At 46.2% G+C, this 24,673-nt stretch overlaps 1 protein-coding gene across 1 annotated transcript in view; it reads right to left on the reverse strand.

The window, feature by feature from the left end:
* FAM169BP (Protein FAM169B) overlaps nucleotides 1-24,673 on the reverse strand; it is a 91,128-nt gene that overhangs the window by 47,178 nt on the left and 19,277 nt on the right. Inside the window, exon 2 of the mRNA XM_049706109.1 lies at nucleotides 23,567-23,699. Coding sequence (XP_049562066.1) covers nucleotides 23,567-23,669 — 103 coding nt within the window. The 5' untranslated portion in view covers nucleotides 23,670-23,699. The remainder of the gene's footprint in view (nucleotides 1-23,566; nucleotides 23,700-24,673) is intronic.

A 24,673-nucleotide genomic window follows, 5' to 3' on the forward strand; every position in this document is an offset into this window, starting at 1 on the left:
GGTGTCTGCAGAGATGGCCTGTTATTGACCCCAACACAGGATGTACCCCAATGCTACTGGGCGCAAGAGGCTACACACCAATATTGACAAATTCAATGGGTGAGAATTATATTTTTTTTCAAAGTCCAACTATGTGACACAACTTGGAGCTCCGCAAATTTAGTCAAACCCAACATTACCTAAGGGCATGGAACAAACCATCTTCTTATCACCCTCGGTGCTGGGTTTGACGCTGGCTTCTTTTACATGCTTTTCTTTCATTCTCATGATGAAATTGTCATCTGCCTTTTTCTGAGGACGCTAACATTCTGAGAGGGGAAGGCAAACAGCTAGGAGGGCTGAGGTCGGGTCCAACCCTCAGCCACTGGACTCCAAGTTCAGTGCTCTTTCCAAGAGGCCAGAGATGGGTCAGCTGTTGATGAGGAATAATCATGCAGGGGTTGTGGGGGGGCTTTGGATAAGAAGACTCTGGGGCTGGGACCTGCAAGAGAGGAAGGGTAGAGACATCTCTCCTACCCCACTCATGCCCCGCCCTTGTCTAGACAGTCACTGAGGCCTGTTGATTCCACCCACTCTGAGTTTAGACATGGGTCCTGCTGCTTAGTAGAGGTGATCCTGGAACACGCTCAACCTCACTAAGCCCCAGATTCCTCATCAGAGCTGCCCAAACTGATCACTCAAGGTGGCTAACAAATTCCAATGAGGATCAGGTGTGAAACACCCAACGCAGGGCCAGGCAGGTAGGATGCCCTCAGCACCTGCTGATGAATGCGTCAGTTCTCCCCTGCTCATGCTGCAGTTGCCAGGTCCCATCATTCCACCTGCTGCCCCAGGACAGGATCCACTCCCTCCCCAACCCTGAACGCTACTGGTCCATCTCTCCAGGTAACTGAGAGCACTCCACCTGGTCCCCTGTCCCCCCAGTCTGCCCTGCCAATCTATCCCTCCTGAGGGGCCACTCCAAATGCAAATGCAATCATGGCCTCTGCCTCTTGTCTCTCCTTTCCTTGCTTAAAAATTACATTTTAAAACACTAAAGTCACTTTGGTTATTTTCTGGTATCTTTTTTTTTTTTTTAAGATTGTTTTCAAGAGAAGTTTTAGGTTCATGGCAAAACTGAAAGGAAGGTACAGAGATTTCCCATATTCCCCCTCCCCACACACACATCCCCCACTATCATCACCCCCCACCAGAGTGGTACATTTGTTACAACTGATGGACCTACACTGATACATCATATCACCCAAAGTTCTAGTTTACATTAGGGTTCACTCTATGGGTTTGAACAAACGTATCATCACATGTATCCATCACTATGATATCATACAGAGTATTTTCATTGCCCTAAAAACTCTCTGTGCTCTGCCTGTTCATCCCTCCTCACCACCCCTTACCCCTGGCAACCACTGATCTTTTTTCTGTCTCCATAGTTTTGCCTTTTCCAGAATGTCATATAATTGGAGTCATCAGATTAGTTTCTTTCCCCTAGTGAAATGCATTGAAGGTTACTCTATGTCTTTTCATGGCTTGATAGCTCAAAATTCTTCTCAGCACCGTATCTGGTGCTAAAATATTCCATTGTCTGAAGGTACCATAGTTTAGTTCTCCTCCACTATCTTTTTATACCCCTTTAACTGCCATTTTTATACCTGTTTCTCAAGCCAGGTATCTGAGCCCAAGGGGTCCAAAAGCCACAGATAAAAAGATACATCTTCCCAGTCAAATCTTTTTGGCTGAAGAGTTGAAGGAAAATAACACAGAGTAGAAAACAAAAGTCCCTTGAACATCTACTATAAGGCTCAAGACTTTAAAACAAATTTTGTGGGGCAATCAAGTTAAGCTGCCACCACCTTCTTCCCTATTCCTCTCTGCTCTTTGAGGAACTTTCGTAGAAAACCCTATGAAGACCAGGTGATGACATTAGCTATTGTCAAGCACTAACTCTGCACAGTCCCTCCCTCCTCTCCAAAGACCAACAGCATCTAATCCACTGTCAGTTTCATACCATTGGCGAATTTTATCTTCTCCAACAATAGTTCCAAAATTGATACAGCCGACTGAGAGAGAAGTGCCAATTAAATGCCTGACATCTGCCTTCACTTATTCAACTAAATTCATGTTCCAAATGGCATCTACTAGAACTTGCAAGAGGCTTATAAAACCATAAGGATTATTTCCCTGCTTAACAAGGTGAATCAATAAAAGATGTTCAATTTACTAATACAGTGTATTACTGTAATACAGATGTTCAATCTACTAAGATAGTTTCAAACAGGAAATGTGTTATGATTTGGTGTTTCTGTGGTGCCTTGCAAGTTACACAGTGCACTGCAGAGCATTAATTAGCCACACAAGTTGTCACAAAATAGACTGAATTTTTTTCAAAACTAATATTAAGCTGTTAAGTGTACATAACAATGAAGGTGAAGTCTGATCAAATGTAATAGGCTTAAAATGAATTGTCCTCAAACACAACTCTTGAAAAAGAGTCAGCCTTCCAAAGAATAGCAGCTTTTGATCAGAAAAGCCTGCTACCTAGTCAAGAGGAATGGGGCCGGAGTCCTCGGAGAGAGGCTGTTTCCAGCTCAGCAAGGACAAAAGAGGGACCTGGGGGACTGGCAGGCATTGCAGAGCCAGCCTTGGGGCATCGCTTTTGAGACCCTGGAGCCAGCAGGTTCCAAGAGTTAGAAAGTGGAAACTGGGGCCTTCCCCGGTGGTCCAGTGGTAAAGAATCTGCCTTCCAATGCAGGGGACACAGGTTCGATCCATGGTCGGGGAACTAAGATTCCCACATGCAGCAGGGCAACTAAGCCCACGCACCACAACTACGGTGCTCGCATGCCTCAACTAGAGAGCCTGCGTGTCGCAAACTACAGAGCCCATGCACCTTGGAGCCCACGTGCCACAACGAGAGAAAGAAAATCCCACACACCACAACCAGAGAGAAGCGCGTGCTCCACAACGAAAGATCCCACGTGCCGCAATGAAGATCCCATGTGCTGCAACTAAGACAGCCTAAATAAATAAAAAAATAAGATAAAATAAAATGAAACTGGAAACCACACATCCATACTTTTAAAAGAAAAATACAATCCTGATCAGTACCCTCTGGCTCTCCACCATCTAGGACCTGGGAGACTGGACCCCTGCAAAAGGCTGAGCAGTGGTGACAGCAGTCGATGGGGCATTGTGGGTCACAGGCCAGCCTTGCTTCACTGATTTAATTCCCCTCTCCCCTTGAGTGACATGTAACCACAAAGAAGATGCCAGTAATGGATTTCATTCTATAACACCCCAAGGTCTTCCAAACATGTTAAGACAGTGAGGTCCCTAAGGCTGACTCCCAGTGGCCTGGTTTCATCAAGGCTCAGCAGGATGAACTGAATTCAACTACCTGGGGCTGAGTTCCCGAATGCACAAACGGCCCTGTCCCAGGTCTCCAGAGGCTGATGAGTAAGTCTCCATCCTTGCCCCTGGGAGTTGGTAGCCTGCAGAGAAGAGAGAGCTAGACAAGCTGATGTGATATAGGGCAGGACATGACAGGTGCTAGAATCGAGCTGGGAGCCACAGAGTCCAGAGGACCCAGAGGAGGGGGTCAGTTCTGCTGAGGGGTTTGGGAAAGCATCCCTGGGGAATTTGCCAGCTCAGGCTCTGGATCACTGTGTAAGGCTTCAAAACAGGCAGAGATGACATGAGAGGGCAGAGTAACCCATGAGCAGAGGCACAGAGCCCTACAAGTCCAAGGCCACACTCAGGGCAGCCTAAACATTGGGGGTAGCTGGGCAAGGCTTAAACAAGGGAGAGGCAGAGCTGCAAACATCGATTATAGCAAGGCTGCAGGATACACAGCTAATATGCAAAAGCCCACCACTTCCCTGTATGCCAGCAATGAACAAGTAGAATCTGAAATTAAAAACAATACCATTTACATTAGCACCCCTCAAAAATGAGATACTTAGGCTTATACAAAATGAAATACTTAGATTTATGCAATCTAACAAAAATATGTGTAAGAGCTATACAAGGAAAATTACAAAACTCTGATTAACAAAATTAAATAAAAACTAAAGAGATATTCTATGTTCTCGAATAGGAAACCTCGATATTATCAAGATGTCAGTTCTTCCCAACTTGACCTATAGGTTCAATGCAATTCCAATCAAAATCCCAAGAAGTTATTTTGTGGATTTCACCAAAATGATTCTAAAGTTTACATAGAGAGGCCAAAGACAACACTGAAGGAGAACAAACTTGGAGGACTGACACTACTCAACTTCAAGACTTACTATAAAGCTACAGTAACCCAGACAGTGTGGTATCAGTGGAAGACAGATCAATGGAACAGAATGTAGAGCCCAGAAATAGACCCACGCAAATGTAGTCAACTTCTATTTGGTCAACTTTGACAGAGAAGCAAAGGCAACACAATGGAACAAAGATAGTCCTTCCAACAAATGGTGCTGGAACAACCGGACATCCACACACATAAAAGTAAATCTCAACACAGACCTTTCACTCTACTCTTCACAGCCATCTCAACAAACATAAACCAGTGCTGACGGAGAGCAAGACAACATAAGACATTTTGGATACATCCCTATGGACCTGGTGTAGGGAGAACACAGACTTCAGAGCCAGGTGGGGTTCAGATTCCAGCTTCTTCAAGGTGTGACCTTCACCCTTCCCCCACCTCGAGTCCCCCACCTGTCACATGGAGCCCACGACATCCTCTCACCTGGCCGTTATGCAGATTTGGTGAAAGAGCTCACTTCACCAAACTGCTTTGCCCAAAGGGAAGTTTTTCAGTGGTGTCCAAAAGCTTCCTCCACCTGCTTCAAGTGTTGCTCTGAGATTCCAAAGAAGTATGAAAAGCCCTTTGTTATTTGCTGGCTTTTGTCAGTGACACAATGGAAGCTGCTTGCTAACACTGGGTTTCTTCCTGGGAGCTCCCTCTCCAAACTTTCTGCTCTGGTTTGCAGGGAAATGTCTGTCTTTCTTCCCCAGCTTGATTGCTGCCATCCTATCCGCTGCCTCCCAACGTGAGTGGGGACACATTCCTACTCACCACGTTTGCTCACGACTGGTCCTTTTCCATCAGGGTGCATTAAGCCAACCATCATGTCCCTCACTTCCTCCTTCCAGGGCTGTGGGGACACATCATGCCTGATCAAGGCACACACTTTCACCTGCCCAGAACCTCCCAACAAGATTTTTTTTTTTAAAAGGGCTTCAAATGCTTGGCTTTTTTTAAATTTATTTATTTATTTATTTATTTATTTATTTATTTATTTTTGGCTGTGTTGGGTCTTCATTTCTGTGCGAGGGCTTTCTCTAGTTGTGGCAAGCGGGGGCCACTCTTCATCGTGGTGCGCGGGCCTCTCACTATCGCGGCCTCTCATTGCGGAGCACAGGCTCCAGATGCGCAGGCTCAGTAGTTGTGGCTCACGGGCCCAGTTGCTCCGCGGCATGTGGGATCTTCCCAGACCAGGGCTCGAATCCGAGTCCCCTGCATTAGCAGGCAGATTCTCAACCACTGTGCCACCAGGGAAGCCCCCAACAAGATTTTTAAACCTTTCATCTTGCCTAAGATTTCTTAATGGAGCTAATTCCTTTTTTATTTAAATATTTTTAAATCAATCAATACAACAAACATTTTTTAAAAGTTAGTGTGATTTTTCCACAGTACAGGTCAGGGAGAGCTGATTGTCACCCATCACCTTGGATGGGTGGGCTGTGGCAGTGGGGAGCTGTCCTGACAAGGACTTTGAGGCCACCGTCCAGCTCAGCAAGGAGGAGCACTGTAGAGATCAACAACCAGTGGGGAGCACTGGGCTCATGTGGCCGTGCTTGCTGTCCCTCCTCATCTGCCCAGCACCAAGGATGCGGGAGGCAGCAAAGTGGCTCAGGACCCTGCAGAGGTCACAATTCTGAAGCACATGGTGCTCATCCAACCCACATGTTGAGCAGCTATTATGTACAGAGCACATAATAAATCCACTGGAGGAATTAAATTTAGACTCTGGCTTAAGACACTTACAGCTTGGAGGAGGAGACAGTGCCTGGGATGCAAAGCACCTCTGGCCAGGGAGGGGTTGGGGGCCGTATCCTGCAGACCACCAGTGGCCGCCATGCTTCAGAGGAGAGAGACATGACCTGATTACTGTTTTAAAGTAATAATATTCACCAGAACCACATGTCCAAGCATCCACCAAGCATCTGGCTGACTTTTTTTCAGGTGAGGCTCAGAAGGGTTAAGAACTCAAGATCAAGTGCCTGTAAACAGCAGTGTTGGGACTGGATGAGAACTGGCTCTCACTGACTCCAGAGCCCCCGCTCTAACCTCTATACTCCAGGTGAAGAATGGACAAAGAGACAAGGGGACAGAGCTCAGTCCAGACTCCATGAAGGCCGACAGAGTAGGGAAGACAAAGATGAGAGGAGAGACAAGGAGGCGACAAGCCAAGACAGCGATGAGAAAGGAGAGGCCGGCACGGAAAGACCTGAACAGAGTGGACCTCGTTTTGCACGTCAAGACGGGGAGGAGGGCTGCCATTTACTCAGCAAACACTGACAAGTTCAGGCACTGTCCTTGGCACCAGGGATCTAGGGCAGAAGACACTGCCCAGCAGGAGTGAGACAGGCCACCAGGCCAGGACCACACAGACCATGACCAGCGCCCAAGACGGAAGCAGCATCAGGCACCTACTCAAGGGCTACGTCTTCATCCATTCGTGCTGCTGTGACAAAATACCACAGTCTGGGTGGCTTATAACAACACAAATTTACTTCTCACATTTCTGGACTGGAAGTCTGAGATCAGGGTGCCAGCATGGCCAGGTTCTGATGAGAGCCCTTCTGGGTTGCAGACAGCTGACTTCCCACGGTGTCCTTATTCGAGGGGACTCCACCCTCATGACCTAAGCACCTCCCAAAGGCCCCACATCCCAACCCCATTACATGGGCTTAGGATTTCAACATATAAATTTGCTGGGTGACACAAATATTCAGACCATAGCAAGCTGTCTGGAAGGACTAGGCAGAGTTCCAAGAATAGGCCTGAGCCAGACGGGGCTCCGGTGCTGGGGTCTCTGGGGACCAGGTTGAGGTACTGGCTTTGTCAGTCTCTGGAGGAGTCCAATCAATGCGAGACATGATCAGAGTGGTGGTTTAGAGAGAGAACAGTTGGGTTATGCCCAGGTGGGAAGAATTAGTCCTTTAGAAATTAAGAAGAAAAAAAGAAAAAGGTTATTTGAGAAGGATCACACTGGATTCGGGTGTAGGTAAGGCTGGAGACAAGGAGGGCAATGGGAGCCTGTGGTCATCCAGCCAAGAAGTAAGGAGGGGATGAGTGCAGCAGTCATGCTGGCAGGGAGGGAGATGCTCGGGTGGCAGAAAAGACCACCTGGGAATCAAACTGGTCCTAAGGCAGAAGAGAGAGGGAAGGCAGGACAGCAGCCAGCTCCCAAGCTTGAGAAGAAGCACGCAGGTGTCTCCACCAGGAGGAAGTGAGGACGAGGAAGAGGGGTGAGGGTTTCAGTTTTGAAATGCCTGTTAGAGATAGCAAGGTCAGGGTGGCCAGCAGGTGGCTGGATACACAGCCAGAGGTGAGCAGAGACGGAGAAGGCCCATTCCCCACACCATCATAGCAACCAAGGAGGGAGGAGCTCTCATGCGCACGCTTGCACACGCGCACACACACCCCCCACACACACACACCCTACCTCCCCACAATAACTGCAAGCTGTTTACATACTGGCCCATGGTTTACACTTCTTCAGTCACAACCGAAGGAGCTTCAGGTTTGCCTGTTACCCCCCACCAGCCTCCCCCAATTGCTCCCCTGGAGTCTAAGCTGCCACTGCCCTGTTACAAATCTAAGAAATATGTACTTCCCCCAAAAAAGAGCACAGTTAAACCAAAGTGACAGGCCATCTTCCCAAAAGCAAAATACACGTAGGAAAAAAATGCTGAAAAGTTCTGGCAGAGGACAGCACATAAACACATTCCAAGGCATTGCATGACTTTTATGCAACATTGACTGAGCCGGTCAATAATTTAAGGGGAGGGGAAAAATACGCAAGTTGACATAGCAACTGTCATATCGCATTACTCGGGCTACCATTTCCATACAGATGTCTTCCTTAGAGGAAAACGCTTCCCCAGATGCCCTGTGAACTTGGGCACCTCTTTGCCAGGGAGAAGGAAACATCTGGTTTGTAGTATATCTGCATCAGCTTCCCTGTGGTTCTTAGGCCCTTCTTGCCTTCGGCGACTTTGTTTCCGTGAGTGGAGATTTTAACTCCAGGAAGACCAGGTAAGATGAGGTGCCTGGATCCTGAGGCACAGCTGGACAGCAAGGTGTTGGAGGCCGAAAGAAGCCCACACCAGAGCTAGTCTATCTAGGAAAGGCATCTTAAAATCACAGGCCATACCAAGGCAAGTACAGCAAGTTTCTCAGGGTTGGGGGAAGCACAGAGAGGTGCAGACAGCCCAAGCTGCAGTGGTAAAGCCCTAGGATGCCTCAGAGAAGCGCCCCCAACCCCGCACATCCGTGACTCTCGGAATATTTTCCTTGGAGCTTCTCTGTTTTCCAAATACCATTAGTCCCTTGGTAAGAATGACATGTTTTTTGTTTGTGGGATGCTGTTTTCCCCTACATTGACATCCAACTCACAGTAAGTGTCATAAATTAATAGGGAATAAAGAAGGAAATCCCAAACAATAGCCAACATGTGCTCCCAAACACACAGCGCTGTCACTGCAAATAGCTCTTCCATCCGCATCCGTCACGGCCCACGGAAAACAGAACTCTCCTGGTTTCTAGCACGGAGCTCTCTTAGCTTATGTGAAGTCAGGTCCCACTCAACCTGGGAGCCACCTGACACCGGCTGAGCTTGCACAGCCACACGGGCGCCTTAGCCACCACGAGAAGCAGGTATTTAAATCGAGCCTGAATTTCTGGCCAGAACTCTTTTCCCCCAAACTGTCAAACCCACTTAAGCGGGACTCCCCCATGTAGAAGGTTGGGAGGATGGGATCCATTTCAGGCTAATGTCTACCTCTCCTTTATTCAAAATGCAAGCACAGACTTAAACGTAAAGATTCAACGTCCATGGGATCACGGGAGGCTGCACCAACGAGGCTGCTAATCAGGCGGTCCCTGAACCCTTGGGGTTCGTGAGTCCGCGGGGGTCATCACACTTCAAAGCCAGGAAAACTGTAATTAGTCCTCCACATGCTGAAACTCAGACTTCACCAGGGCAACGAGCCTCTCCTCCACTCCTGCCATATTAGCTTGGTTTTTACCAGAGATATTAAAAACCACTTCACTGACTCAGGTCCACAGGTTCATCCTGCTAACAGAGCTGGGTTTGCCCCATCCATCCCACTCACCGGGAGGCCTGACCTCTCCCTTCAAGGCCAACAGGGGACCAGGAGCTGCTCTAGCTGGGTGCCCCCTTCCTGAAGGTCAGAAATTCACAGCGCCTCCCCCTACCCCATCTTCTGGCCTTTCCCCCAACCCCTCCCCCAAATCTGGGCAGCCTTCTCAGGGGTGAGGAACGTCCCAGAAAGGGCCTTCCAGTTCTGCAGAAGTTCTCTGGGCATCTCAGGGCATCTCAGTTTCCACCCACCCACCCCTCCTGAACCACCACCCACCTGCCCCAAACGCAGCCCAGAGAAGGCCTGGCCCCAGGCCCGCTGTGTCACAATCACCTCTCAGCCCACGACAGCCACCAGGAAGGCGGCTACACAGCGGCTCTGGTTTCAACTGAATGTTTGCCTTGGCTCTCGCTGTCACTGCAGGCCTAGAATGGGCATGCTTTTCCAGGAAAAAATCATCATTTTTTGATTCCCTGCTTGTTTTTCTCAGGGTGCACATGACACGCAATCACCAAAAGCCATAAATAAATTAGCAGCAATTTGAAGGATGAGTGTTATGCTTGGTCACAAAACGTCCTGGAAGCAGGCTGGGGGGATAGATGTTCCAATCAGGGAAGCCAGCGTGTGGTAACAAACACAAACAGCCGTCCCTCTGTCCTCTCTCTCCGCAAGGACCCCGCTTTCTGTTTCTCAGCCTCGACACTTCCCCTGCACAGGGAATTCACAACACACCCTCCAGGAAGAAAGAGCCAAGAACGGCTGCAAAGTGATGTACACCTGGGATCCAGGTCCCTGCCCGGACCCCTCCTTCAATTTGACAGCCCACAGACCCTGCAGAGGAGCTCAGGTTGCCCTCGCCCCAAGCTCTTCCTTCCAGATCACCCAGCACTGTTGCCCCAGCCGGAACCCCAGTCATTTCCAGGCCTCCCTCCTTGGCCCCTCCAATTCATCCCAAATCCTGTCGTTTCCGCTATTTCACCAACCCGAGTTCTCCCCACCGGGCGAGGCCTCAGCATCTCTCCTGTGGGCGCTCCCAGACTCCTGGACACTCAACACTTGTCCTCCCTTCTCTCCATCCTTCCTTCCAATCACGACTAAGGCATTCTTCGAAGGGCTGAGATCCAAAGGCGGACCCCTCTCCAGCCCCAGTCCCCACCCATCCTCCATAACGTCACCAGGCATCTGGCCAGCTCCCCTCAGCATGGCCTCCCCACCAGGCAGGGGCCAGGAGTGTAGAGAAGGCTTTATGAAAGGAAGCTGCAAAACGTTCAGAGAAGGGGTCAGTAAGACTCAGGGCCAGAGTCTGTAAGGTGGGGCACTGCCTGGGATGAGGGGGCCTACTTTCCAGATTCCATGCGCCTCCACGGGTACTGCTTCACGTCCAGAGCACCCAGCCCTGCAGGGCAGAGGAGCAGCTGTGTGACCACTGTGTGACCACCAGTCGGCCTGGACAGTGGGAGAGGAGAACAGAGGTCCCGGTGAGCGGGCAGTGGAGAACTTCTCAGGCCTCCTACCCCATATGCTAGCCAGACAGGCACTTCCCTGCCAAGAACTCGTGCTCCTCCTACACCCAGCAATACCCAAGAGTCCCCTTATTCTGGAAGCTTCCATAGCACTGTGGCATTAGGTCTCTTTCATTTGACTCAATTATAAATAGACTTTTTTTTTTTTTTTTTTTTGCGGTACGCAGGCCTCTCACTGTTGTGGCCTCTCCTGTTGCGGAGCACAGGCTCCGGACGCGCAGGCTCAACGGCCATGGTTCACGGGCCCAGCCGCTCCGCAGCATGTGGGATCTTCCCGGACCGGGGCACGAACCCGCGTCCCCTGCATCGGCAGGTGGACTCTCAACCACTGCACCACCAGGGAAGCGCTAAATAGACATTTTTTAATCAGCCTCTGGACACTCGTTGCTCTGTCCTCTGATCATCAACCACTACGTTTTATGGAAGAAAAAAAAAATCAAACAGATATTGTCATAAGGAGAGCTGAAAAAAACCTGACAAGTTTCCTGACAAGGAAAGCAGGAAGAGATCATCTAGGAAAAGTATCCACGTGGCCTAGGAGCTTGCCAAGAGGGCTTCCATCAGAAAGGGTCAGATGTTAAAAGGACGAGTGCAAAGGGTGGAAGAGGCCTCCCCACAGCCAAGGTCCCCAGGCCCAGCACCATCCTGTAAGACCAAAGTAGGAAAAGCTGGGCACTGAGGAAGTTCAGGCAGGCTGGGAAGACGTTCAAGGAAACAGGACAGCTGCCTGGGTAGGCTGGCGGGACTCGGAGGGGAGAGCCCGAGGAAGAAATACAACTTAGCCAGAGGCTCTACTGGCCACAGAGAAGGCAAAGGGCCTCCAAATTAGGAGCAAGCAGCTGGAAACAGTGGAAAAGCAAAGGAGTGCATTAGCTCCTTTTAGAGAGGCATAAGCCTCAGTGAATGTACATCCCAGGGACCAGAAGTCCTGTGAATGTGATCCTGAAGTTGTAACCTTTAGTCGCTGAGAGCGTGAGATGCCGGAAGGGGCCAGAAAGACACATGAGCCAGTGCCATCCTGGTGTGTGTGGGGAAGGTGCAGGTCTTGGAACTAATGCCTGGTTCCCTGAACATCCCTTCCTAATGGTGGTCTAGAGTGAATTATGAAAGATGATCTGTAAGTACCCTAGAAAAGAAAGACTGGACTTAAAATCAGCATGAATTCACCAAGACCAGAAGAGACAAATTGGCCTCACTCCCTTTTCTGACGAGTGTTCTAGGCAAGTGTTAGGAGAATAATTAAACATAAGTCATCTTAATTTCAGCAGCCAGATTTCCCTCCATTCTTTTTTTTTTTTTTTTTTTGCGGTACGCGGGCCTCTCACTGCTGTGGCCTCTCCCGTTGTGCAGCACAGGCTCCGAACATGCAGCCTCAGCGGCCATGGCTCACGGGCTCAGCCGCTCCGTGGCACGTGGGATCTTCCCGGACCGGGGCACGAACCTGTGTCCCCTGCATCGGCAGGCGGACTCTCAACCACTGAGCCACCAGGGAAGCCCTCCCTCCATTCTTAACTGCAGGCATGTATTTCATAAAGTCTCTTGACTTGCATTTTATGAAAGTCTCTTGAAATCTCCAGAAATGTATGCTAAATAATGGGTTAGGTGTGTGTTTTGTGGTATAATAATTGCATGAATTTTTTAATAAGCATTTTTAAATACTTGTATTAAAAATAAAGAATGCACACCTTCAGAACTTCAAATGATATTAACTACACAGCCAGTAGGAAGAGTTAATATAACTGGATGAAAGGACTTACTCTTCAAAACAGGCAAAGTTTTCTTAGATTTAACAACAAAAGCACAAGCAACAAAACAACAACAAAAAACAGATAAACAGGACATGATAAAAATTTTAAGCTTTTGTGTTTCTAAGGACACCATCAAGAAAGTAAAAAGATAACCCACAACATAGGAGAAAATTTTTATAAATCTGATAAGGGATAGTATCTAGAATATATAAAGAATTCTTACAACTCAAGAAGATAAATAACCCAATGCAAAAATGGGTAAAGGATCTCAATAGATAGTTCTCCAAAGAAGATATTAAAATGACCAACAGATACTTGAAAGGATGTTCAACATCATTAGTCACCAGGGATATGCAAATCAAAACCACAAGGACCCCCTGACATTGGTCTTGGCGATGATTTTTTGGACTTGACACCAAAAGCAAAGGCAACAAAACCAAAAAAAAACAAGTGGAACTACATCAAACTAAAAAACTTCTATACAGCAAAGGAAACTGTCAACAAAATGAAAAGGTAACCTACTGAATAGGAGAAAATGTTTGCAAATCATATATTTGATAAAAGGTCCAAAACATATAAAAACTCATACAACTCAACAGCAAAAAAACAATGTGGTTAAAAAATAGGCAGAGGATCTGTGTGATGCTGTGATTTACATTAAGAAATATATATATTTGGTCTTCTTCCCATTTCTGGTGTAGTACTCCTAAAACCCTTGGAATTTCTTAAGTGATGAGAGCAGGGAAGGTGTCTCTTGTTATGTTACTGAGGTGATGTTTGGACCCACCTAAGGATGGGGGCTGGTCGCCAGAAGAACCAACCACGTGATTAGAGGGTTGGAATTTTCAGTCCCATCTGCCTGGCCTCCGGGGAGGGGCGAGAGCCTGGAGGTTGCATCAGCTGCCAATGGTCAGTGATTTCATCAATCATGCCTTTGTAATGAAGCCTCCATAAAAATCCAAAAGGACTGGGTTCAGAGAACTTCTGGGCTAGTGAACATGTGGAGGTACTGAGAGAGTGGTGAGCCTGAAGGGGGCACAGAGTCATGGGAACCTCTGATTTATAGCCAGTTGGTCAGAAGTACAGGTAAAGCGTGGGCTTGAGGCTGGTGTCTGAAGTGGGGGGCAAGGGAGTCTGGTAGGACTAAACCCCTAACCTATAGAATCTGATGGTATCTCCAGGTAGTGTCAGAATTGAGGTAAATGGAAGGACAACCAGCTGGTGCTAGAGAACTACTTGGTGCTATGGGAAACCACACACTTCCACACATTGGAAACTGAATCTCAGAATACATTTAATCTGAAAAGACATTTTCCAAAGACATACGGATGGCCAACAGCTACATAAAAAAGTGTTCAACATCACTAATCATCAGGGAAATGGAAACCAAAACCACAAAGAAATATCACTTCACATCTGTTAGAATGGTTATTATCAAAAAGACAAGAGATAGCAAGTGTTGGTGAGGATGTAGAGAAAAGGGAACCTTTATGCACTATTGGTGGAAATGTAAGTTGGTGCAACCATTATGAAAAACAGTATGGAGGTCCCTTAAATTTTTTTAAATAGAACTACCCCATGATTCAGCAATCCCACTTCTGGGTATTTATCTGAAGAAAACAAAAACACTGACTTAAAAAGATACATGCATATATATCTACACAAAAACCTGTACAAGAATTTTCACAGCAGCATTACTCATAATAGCCAAAAGGTGGAAACGACCCAAACATCCATCAATTGGTAAATCGATAAACAAAATGTGGCAAATCCATACAATGGAATAGTATTCAGCCATAAAAATAAATGAAGTACTGAAACATGCTTCAGAATGGATGATTCCTGAAGGCATTATGCAATGAAGGAAGCCAGACACACAAGTCCACATACTCCATGATTCCATTCATAGGAAATGTCCAGAACAGGCAAATCTATAGAAATGGAAGAGATTGCCTAAGGCTAAGGAGGATAGGGAAGTGGGGTTGGTTCCTTTTAGGGGTAATGAAAATTAAGTGTGGTGACAGACACACAACTCTGTGAATATACTAAAAATCACTGAATTGTATGCTTTAAATGGGTAATTGTATGATATGTGAATTACAGCTCCATAAAACTGTTTGTTTATATATATCTATATATATTGGGAATAATAGTAGTCCTTCCTGTGGGTTCAAAACATTGGAGGACAGAGCAATGTCTTGATAACAAGTTTGTGATAAAAGCCCAGGGGCCGGGCATGCATGGTAATGAGCCGTCAGCTAGAGGTGAGTCAGCCTTGGGCTGGTTCTAAGGAAATGCCAAGGTAAACTGAGGCTAACTTTGTGGAAACTGAATGTCCAAGAAAAGTGAGGAATGCTCTCACCAGCCACCACTCTCCTCTCACGGTTCTCTAGAGCGCATTTCTCAGATGGCTTCTGGAGATCTTGTTAAAGGACAGATTCTGACTCAGCGGGTCTGGGTGGGGCACAAGTGCCTGCATTTCTAACAAGCTTCCCTGTGCGGTGCCATCTCGCTGCTAGGCCACGGGCCACACCTGAGTAGGAAGACAGGAAACTGAAGCTCAGAGGTGCTAAATAACTTAACCCAGGCCACCCACTCATAAAGGGCAGAAGATTTGAACTCAGATCTACTTGACTCCAAAACCCAGCTTCTTTCCACCAGACCATCCATGACGTGGTATCTGCACACCATGTTCCAAGAGAAGCCAGATCTGAAAGAAGGATCCAGGATGTGATGGGCTCTGGAGCCCACAACAAAGGAGGAACAGCTAAAGAATGAGAAACGTGTGAGTGATCTTAAAAGAAGACTCAGGAAACATGGCAGCTGGCCTCAGGCCTAGGAAGATCTGCCCTGTGGAGCAGCCATGCCCACCTACCTGGATGGCCCCCGTAGGGGCACTAGGCCAATGAGGAGACACACGAGCATATCAGTTTGGGCTCCTTAAGAAGAACGTTCTAATAGAGCTGTCCCGGAACAGGCCAGGCTCTCCCAGACTACAAGCCGGTGCCCCAGACAACACCTTCATGATTCTGATATATCTCTATACTACCTTCTTAGCCCTACCATAAAACAGGCATCATTTGCTATGATTATAAAAATAAATCTTACTATGATAAATTTTTAAAGTCTAGCTAAGGGTGCTCAGCTGGGAGACCTATTTTCTTTTTTTTTTTAAAAGGAGATTAACAAGTGTTAGCTAAGCGTTAAAGCCATATTAGTAGGAAACAGAATCTCTTTCCTTGATATATTTAAAATTGAAATAAAATTCGAAAGATCATCCTTTTTCTCCTTCTGAAATTCAGCTGTACCACCTAAAATCATCTTGGAAAGCACTGGACCTAATGATCTAAACACCCTTTCAACTGTGAGCTTCTGGAACCTTGTCTCCCTTCTCTAAAGCTAAATAGCCCTAGTTTCCTCGAGCCTTGTTCAAATGGTTTCAAGCCCTCTCAACCCCCCCGGTTGCTCTCCACGGATAAGCACCAGTTTGTTTCAGCTGCATCCTGAGCAGCAACCAAAGAGAATGGGGCTGTAATTGAGCTGGAACATTATGCTTCCATTAAGGCAGCCCCAGGTTCCATCTGCTTTCCAGCAGCCCACTGCAACGTCCAGGCTCACTGCGCTTCCAAGGATGACAACTGCCACCTGTTTCTTTTTATCCAGGTGGTGTAGAGGTACATCCTCCCCAGCCCATCCTTGATCTCTGGCTGCTTTTGGATGGACTGCATGACATTATCCAACGAGGCAGTTTTGGATTAGTAGAAAGAACAATGGTCTTACCATTAGAGTAGTTCAAAAACAGATTAGATTGCCCTAGTGTGGTGTTACCTTCTTCTCCATGATGTTTGCAAGCAGAATCCATCAGGGAGGTAATTCAGTTGCCAAAGTTTGGCCAGCAGTTGACAAGAAGGCCTCCCATTCTAAAACCCTGTGCTTCTATAACACAGCACTCAAAGACAGAGAAGAACATGCAAAAGTGCACCATTATGGAAGAATACTTCTAATTTCACGCCTACTCTCTGCCCTAGATGGTCCAAAGCATCAGATTTTCTGCCACAAATCATTTCATCCTCACAACTACCTTGTGAAGTAGCTAAGATGCCCCCATTTTGCAAATGACCAAACTGAGACTTGGAGAGGCCAAATCACTTATCCGGGTCACTCAGTCAGTTGTCAGAGCCAGGACGCCAAGTCTGTTGAATCTGATGCCAAAGTCCGGTTCATCAATTCTATTCTGCAGGTCCCAGGAAGAAATGAGAGAAGCAAAAGGCCATCAGTTGATGGGAATCTGGAATGCCAGGATAAGCAGTTTTGATTTAATATAGGAGGTAAGAAAAGACTACTTTTTTGATGAGGAGAGTTATATTTTTAATCTTTGTAAACACTTGAGTTCAGTTAATAATTTAAAAATAAGAGGAATAGTAAAACAACGGGAAATAAATGAAAGATAGGGCAGTGGGGAGGTACAAAACAACTAAGGAAGGGAGGGTTCTTGGCAGCCTTCGGCTGTGTGCCTTCGGCTGTGTCCCCTCGGTGACAGAAACCAGCCACTGATTAGAGAAACAGTCAAGCATGAGCCCCGCAGGGAACAGCCAGACAGAACGAGGGCACGTACTTCACAAACCACCTTCACGGAAGGCACATCCCCAGTTTCTTACAGGGGAAAGCTGGACAGCTGCATTGCAGGCAGACCTCATTTTACCGTGCTTCACTTTATTGCATTTTTTTTACAAATCGAAGGTTTGTGTCAACCCTATGTCGGCGTCATTTTCCCAACAGCAATTGCTCACTTTACATCTTTGTGTCACATTTTGGTCATTCTCGCAATATTTCAAACTCTTTCGTTATTATTACATGTGTTATGATGATCTGTGATCAGTGATTTTAGATGTTACTATTACAAAAAGATTACTATGACTTGCTGAAGGCTCAGATGATGGTCAGCTTTTTTAGCAATAAAGTGTTTTCAATTAAGGTGTGTACATTGTTTTCTTAGACATAATGCTACTGCACACTTAACAGACTACAGTATAGGGTAAGTATAACTTTTCTATATTTGAGAAACCAAAGAATTCGTGTGACTCTCTTTACTGCCATATTCGTTTTACTGCAGTGGTCCGGAACCTGCGCAACGTCTCTGAGGTCTGCCTTAACTCACATCCTCAGGGTAGCCCGCCAGGAATAGTAACTACTTGCCACCAGGGAATTCACAACTCCAGGATGTTTTTCATTTGTTCGCAGGGTTATTGGAAGTTACTATGATGGATTCAATCAGCTTACCAATAATTAACTCATGCACGGGCTTATCAAACAGCTCTGATCCCTTTAGCTTCCATCTAACCACACAAACACAAGGCCTTCACAAATATAATTGGAAAATTATAAAGTAACCAGGGACAGCCTTCTCGATGGTCACAGCTAAGCACATAACTGAAGTGGCACATGTGTCAAAGCTGTGAAGAGGCTCTATGGTACCATCGGCTGCTTCGGAGTCCACGTGTTTCAAGCCACAAGAGGTGCATTTACATATCGTGCCTGCTTCAAAATACCAGACTAAAGAGCATGAGGTGTGGATAACACCTGAGTGCTTTTTGGAAATCACGCAAAATTGCAGCAACCATCATAGAGCCCCAGCAGCAGGAAAACGTTTGGAAACTTTATTTAAAGTTCTATGAAATATAAAGAAAGGTCCAGAGTGAGATTTCTTGGAGCTTATGAATATTTATTATAATACATTCTTGAAAACGATCAAAAAATTAAGTACAATAGAAATAGGAAACAGATTTTTATGAGTCAGTCATATATTTGCATTTTGCAAATTGCAGTTAAAGACCTATAACCAGAATAGTGTTAAATGCCAAAAAAAAGGCAGAGGGAGGGCTGCTGATATTTGGACATTTTCTTAAAACTGGCCAATGAGGGGCTTCCCCGGTGGCGCAGTGGTTGAGAGTCCGCCTGCCGATGCAGGGGACACGGGTTCGTGCCCCGGTCCGGGAAGATCCCACGTGCCGCAGAGCGGCTGGGCCCGTGAGCCATGGCCGCTGAGCCTGCGCGTCCGGAGCCTGTGCTCCGCAACGGGAGAGGCCACAGCAGTGAGAGGCCCGCATACCGCAAAAAAAAAAAAACAAAAAACAAAAAAAAAAACAAACTGGCAAACGATATTTTCAGAGTTTTTTGACAATCTGTTTCCCAAGGAGTGCACATCCTGTTACTTTCACTAACCTGGTGCCAGCTGGAGTCACAAATTCAAGGCAATGTCAAAGGCCTGGGGTTACCATAATCCCTTTGTTCAACCAGGGCTTGACCTGACAGGAGTAGGAGATGTCCTGAACCTTGACCAGAAAGCTCTCACACACAGCTCAGCCACCCCCAGCCCTGGAGCAAGGAGGAGGCTTCGCCAACATGCCCAAAACTCCCAGACAGCTAGCTAAGCACACTCGTTTCTCAGGATTAGTAACAAGAGAAGCGTTAACAACCGTCTACGTGGTGAATAACGTTCCCCAGTCAAGGAGGTCACCTTGGGCTTTGTGACACCCATCGAACAGGGCATCCTCTGACTACAAACCCCAGATGGACATGCGGTGTTTAAGGCAAAAGTCCATCTCCAGGGGAGCTGGAGAGCTGAAAGAGGCCCCTTTGCAAATTGTAAAGACCCATAACCCCAAACTTTCACCAGACACCACAACACTGAAAGAGGGCTAACTCACTAAGGGTTTGTTTTTTTAATTTCTTATTAGGAAAGCAATATATGGGAATTGTAGGAAATCTTTAAAACACATTAAAGTATACTAAAGGAGTAAATTTCTAAATAGGATTGAATTTGAATTGGGACTCCCTTGAGGTCAGAGACGAGGAGTTTGCTTCCAGCTCACTGGTGGCCTGGGCTCCAGGTGGACTGATAGCCTGGAACCCTCTCCAACCTCACACTGCTCACTGCCAACAGCCCCAGACCCCTGCCCTATATGCAACTGAGCACAGCCATCCACGTGTGCTCAGAGCACTCACTCCAAGAAGCTGAAATTGGTCAAAAACAGGCTCTCGATAATGCAGAGGGAGAATAAACGAGTTACAGATTACATAAGTTTCACCACCAGAAACAAAACCCCACCGGATAATCACCTTGCAAAAATCCCCTACCCTACACCAGCTGACCATCAGAGGCCTCATTTCCTCATCTGTCTGGCAGGGATAAGAATGGTCCCTGTGCTTTGCAGGGCTGCGATGACACTCCAACAAAAGGGCTCCACCCTGTGCACACAATGTTATTAATAAGAACAGTAAATGCTACCCTTAAAAGCAGCTTTGAATACTGCCACTATGGGCAAGAAGGTGTCTGGTGTCTTCAATACAAAAATCAATGTGTGTCAATAAACAGAAATCATAATGCCTTACCAGATCTCTAAAAGCTGAAAATAAACCAGTTCTGCCTTGATGTCCTTCTAAGTCCAGCCGAAGAGTACAACCATCATTTCTGAGGTGTTTGATTCCATTTGTTGTAAACAAATCAGAATCCTTGTTTATTAAATTAATGAATAACTACCAACCTGTCTTTGTGTCCTGGGGATTAACCAAGACCAAGATTTTATGTTGAGGTTCATCACAGTGCACAGTGCAAAAGCAAACAGACGAAGCTTCAAGTTTAACCTGAAAAAATAGTAAAAGCACCATTTTGTTCTGTCACCACAGTAAGGGCACAAGAAATTGCTTAACAATTAAATTAGCACAATATTCACTGAAAGAACACTGTTGCACAGAAGTTAATTTGACAGGACGGGGCTTCCCTGGTGGCACAGTGGTTAAGAATCTGCCTGCCAATGCAGGGAACACGGGTTCAAGCCCTGGTCCAGGAAGATCTCACGTGCCGCAGAGCAACTAAGCCCGTGCGCCACAACTACTGAGTCTGCGCTCTAGAGCCCACGAGCCACAACTACTAAAGCCCACGTGCCTAGAGCCCGTGCTCCGCAACAAGAGAACCCACCACGATGAGAAGCCCGAGCACCACAATGGAGACCCAACACAGCCAAAAATAAAGTAAATAAAAATAAATAATTTTTTTAAAAAATTGACAGGATGGAGGCAACATGAAAATGGAAACCTTACCCACTCTGAGCTAAACACGAGGGCAATCTGACAACGGCCCTTCCTCTATCTCCCACCCAGCAAACCTGCTCTTCCCCTTGTTCACCTGTCTGTCTATCCAAGTAATGACTGAACATTTCCTCAGCTGACCCCCTTGCGGTCTCTCCTTCCATTCACTTCCTGCCCCAGCAGCCTTCCCCACCCGAATCCCTGTCGGGCCTCCACCTGCCAAAGCAGAAGGCCACATCCCAACCTCAGGCTGCACCTGCCAAGCCGACCTCAACTGTCCCCCTGCAGCCACTCTATGCAAACAGCCTAGACAAGCCTGCGTCCACCCGCAATGCCACTCAGGCTGCCTGCTGCCCTGGCTCGGATCCCTGCAAGCAGCCTCAAGAAACCCACACCCTCTCTGGGCCCTGCAGTCTCAGCTCTGGCTCTGAGGCAGCCCCGGGGGTAAGATCCTCGGTGCCCAGCACCCGTTTGCTCATGACCACAAGGAATTCCAAGCAGCACATGCAGGGTCCCTGATGCTGGGCTGCCCCAGAGCCTTCTCTCAAGCACCCACTTGCCAAGTTCTGTTCCCGGCCATCGAACCCACTGGCATCAGCTCCCAAAGCAAAAGGACAACACGCTCCACTCCAAAGTCTGTTTTGAAAACCGAGGAGAGTGTAAGAAAATGAGAAAAGGACGTGTCGGCTGAGTGAGGCAGGCAGGCTGCTTGTAAAAGTTTACAGCAGGCCTCCTTGGTTTCAGAGAATTGTTTCTTAACAAATCCTGAGACCCATAAACATCTTGGTGGCTCCCAGTCTTCAAGTCACCTTAACGAAGAGTCCCCCAGCTGGCTCCCCGTGGTGGCTATATGAAGCACAATTCACCCATCAGATGGCCGTTACAAGGCCATTAAAAACAATATGTACAAAGCATTGGATTAACATAGAAAGATGCTTATTATAGACAATATTGTACTCTGAGTGTGATCTGAATGTTAAAAAAGCATGCCCAGAAATAAAATCCAATGGAAACACATCAAAATGTTCACAGCAATGAACATGGGTGATTTTATTTTCTCTGTCCTTGGCTATAGTTCCCAAATAGTATACACTGAGCATATACTGTTCTATAACCAAGAAAAATCAGTAAGTATTATTATATTTTAAATATGATAAGACAATTTCAAGACTGAAAACAGAGTTAATTATGAAAAGAAAAGACTTTGAGGAGAACCAGAGTGATGTGGTGTGGTACATCCTTGTCTTTTTTGTTTGTTTGTTTAAAAAAATGTCTCTGGTTTCAAAAAGAAAAGTTAAATTTGCTAAAAGCAATGAGGAGGTCTATCATCATCGCAAATCAGACTATTTCAAAACCTGCTAAATGGTAGGAAACTGCTACCATTTCTTAATTAATTGCTAAATTGGTAGGAAACCAAATGATTATTTTCAGGACTCTTTTTTTAGAAAGGGGAGAAGCAAATAGGTAGAAAGACATTTCAGCATTTCTATCACATTAAAACAACTTAATTTTAGTAACTGTCTTATTTTATTATGTTTTTGCTAATAACACTAAAATTATTCACTCTGTGAGCATACTACATATTGGGGGGTTTTGTTGTTGTTAAGCGATGTAATCCATAAATAAATGTGAAATAAAATCAGATAGATGACTGAAACTGCACCCTAAAGTACTTCAGCGCTAACTCTTGTATTTCGCCACACTTCTCAAATTACCTAGCATTCCCCGCCTCCCCGACTCCATCCAACAACCCTGCAGCCCACCAGCCCCGCAGTTCCCCAAGAGTAAGCCCCTAGTCTTGACTGAGAGCTTGCTTGCTTGCTGGTTTAGCTGTCACTAGGGGGCGCTGAAAGCGTGTGAGTACAGCCACCTCCCTCGGCAGATCAACAATAAGGAATCACCCATGGGAGCTGGATTCTTCCAGGAGTTAATTACAAACTAGCATCTCCAAAATCTCAAGGAAGCCACACTATATAAACTGTACAAGCCATTGTTTTAATTAACTCTGGAACAACTTCAATACAGCAAAATAAAACCCTGTCTTCCTCAACCAACTTTGCCTGCCAGAGAGCAATGATTTCTGTTATGAGTGAAATCTTATTCATATAAAACAAGAAAATCTTGCCTCTTTCAACAGATCAGCCTCAAATCTGAAAAACAGGTAACCAATTTAGGTACAGCCCAAGATTCACATATTCTTTTTATTTACTTCAGGGGAGGGGGGAAGGCCTTAAAAATAACACAATTATTAAATTTCACCCACAATCCCACTGTCCTAATAGTTTTCATTTCTGTCTTCTTCCAGCCCATATTCAAAATTCAATCTTATCATTGCTAAAAATCATAATTGATATAACTTCATTCCAAGTCAGAAACTTTTAGGACTAAGTCAAACCTTAGAGACTAAAGGTCAGTCAATCCCCTCATTTACAAATGGGAAAACTGAGGCCAGTCAGGCAATACACACAGCATCTCAATTAATCCTCATAACAACAGTATGAAGTAAGCACTGTTATTGTCCCAACTTCTGAGATGAGAATAGCAAGAGCAGAGAGGTAAAGACACTTGCTCAAGGTCACACAGCTATTAAATGGTAGGCATGGGATTCACAGCAGGCTATTTGGCTGACCGCTTTATAGAACTGGACTTATCCTCAAGACCTCAGAATCCCAATCCAGGATTCCTTTTGCTTCTCAAAGTGGAATTATTCTAGTATTTACCCCAGAAGGATTTTTTTTTAATCTGTAATGCTCTTTCACTAATATTCTCCTTTTTAATAATTTAGATTTTACAGAACTCTCCACCAATGAGGAAGATCACACATACCTGCTCCCCAGTGGGAAGAGAGAAACCTCTGGTGAGGGCCATGCTCCTTCCCCAAGAGTGGCACGGTAAGCCAGAGCCGCTTCCCGATGCCCAGCAGGGTCATCTTCCAAAATATCCACTGGGTAAATGCCTGCTAGGGGAAAAAGAAGGCAAGAAATGACATAAGCTTTCCTCTCTCATTGAAATAAAAGTCACTTATTTCTTGAATATGAAAAGAAAAAAGCAGCCAATTGAAACTTGCTTTAAAAATTCTGTTCACTGGGCTTCCCTGGTGGCGCAGTGGTTGAGAGTCCGTCTGCCGATGCAAGGGACACGGGTTCGTGCCCCGGTCTGGGAAGATCCCACATGCCGCGGAGCGGCTGGGCCCGTGAGCCATGGCCGCTGAGCCTGCGTGTCCGGAGCCTGTGCTCCGCAGTGGGAGAGGCCACAGCAGTGAGAGGCCCGCGTACCGCCAAAAAAAAAAAATATTCTGTTCACCTATTTTTTTTAAGTGAAAAAGAAAAGAGCAGTGTAGCAGCAGGAACCAAAAGAAAATAGAAGACATTCCTGATGGTGGGGTTGGCACCAACCCCAAGGAGACATGAGGTTCAATGCGAACCCTCTTAGACCACTGCAGAAACTTCCTTTCATACCCCCTAACTATCAAATGGTTTCCCAAGTATTTTCTAGTAGTGTCCTCCACCACAGCCACATGTACAAACAGGTACCCTGAGAGCTGACCCCAGCTGCTTAGAACCTTGCTAACTTTGACAAAATCCAGCCTGAGTTTTTAGTTTGCCAGCTTACATTTGCCACGAAGTTAAGATTTGTCAATTCTTCTCCTTTAATTAGACTGCTTTATTGTAAGAGAGTTTAAACGTACTAGTTAGTATGAACTATAAAACTACATGTGTAAACCGACATGGCCATTCACAGATAGACTATTGCACAGATTAATTTGCAAGTTATCTCCCAGCTCTACTCAGCATCTCTTTCTTATCACAGTACTTTTAGAGGAAAATTATATCCTCGAATAATCATACAAATTGAGAGCATACAATTCAGCTTGGAAATGGCAGTTGGTTTTCCCTTGAGATGCTGGCTCATCTCTGGCTGGCACATCCCTGA

Source organism: Orcinus orca, chromosome 2 (assembly GCF_937001465.1).
Source record: "Orcinus orca chromosome 2, mOrcOrc1.1, whole genome shotgun sequence".
Taxonomy (NCBI): Eukaryota; Metazoa; Chordata; class Mammalia; order Artiodactyla; family Delphinidae; genus Orcinus; species Orcinus orca.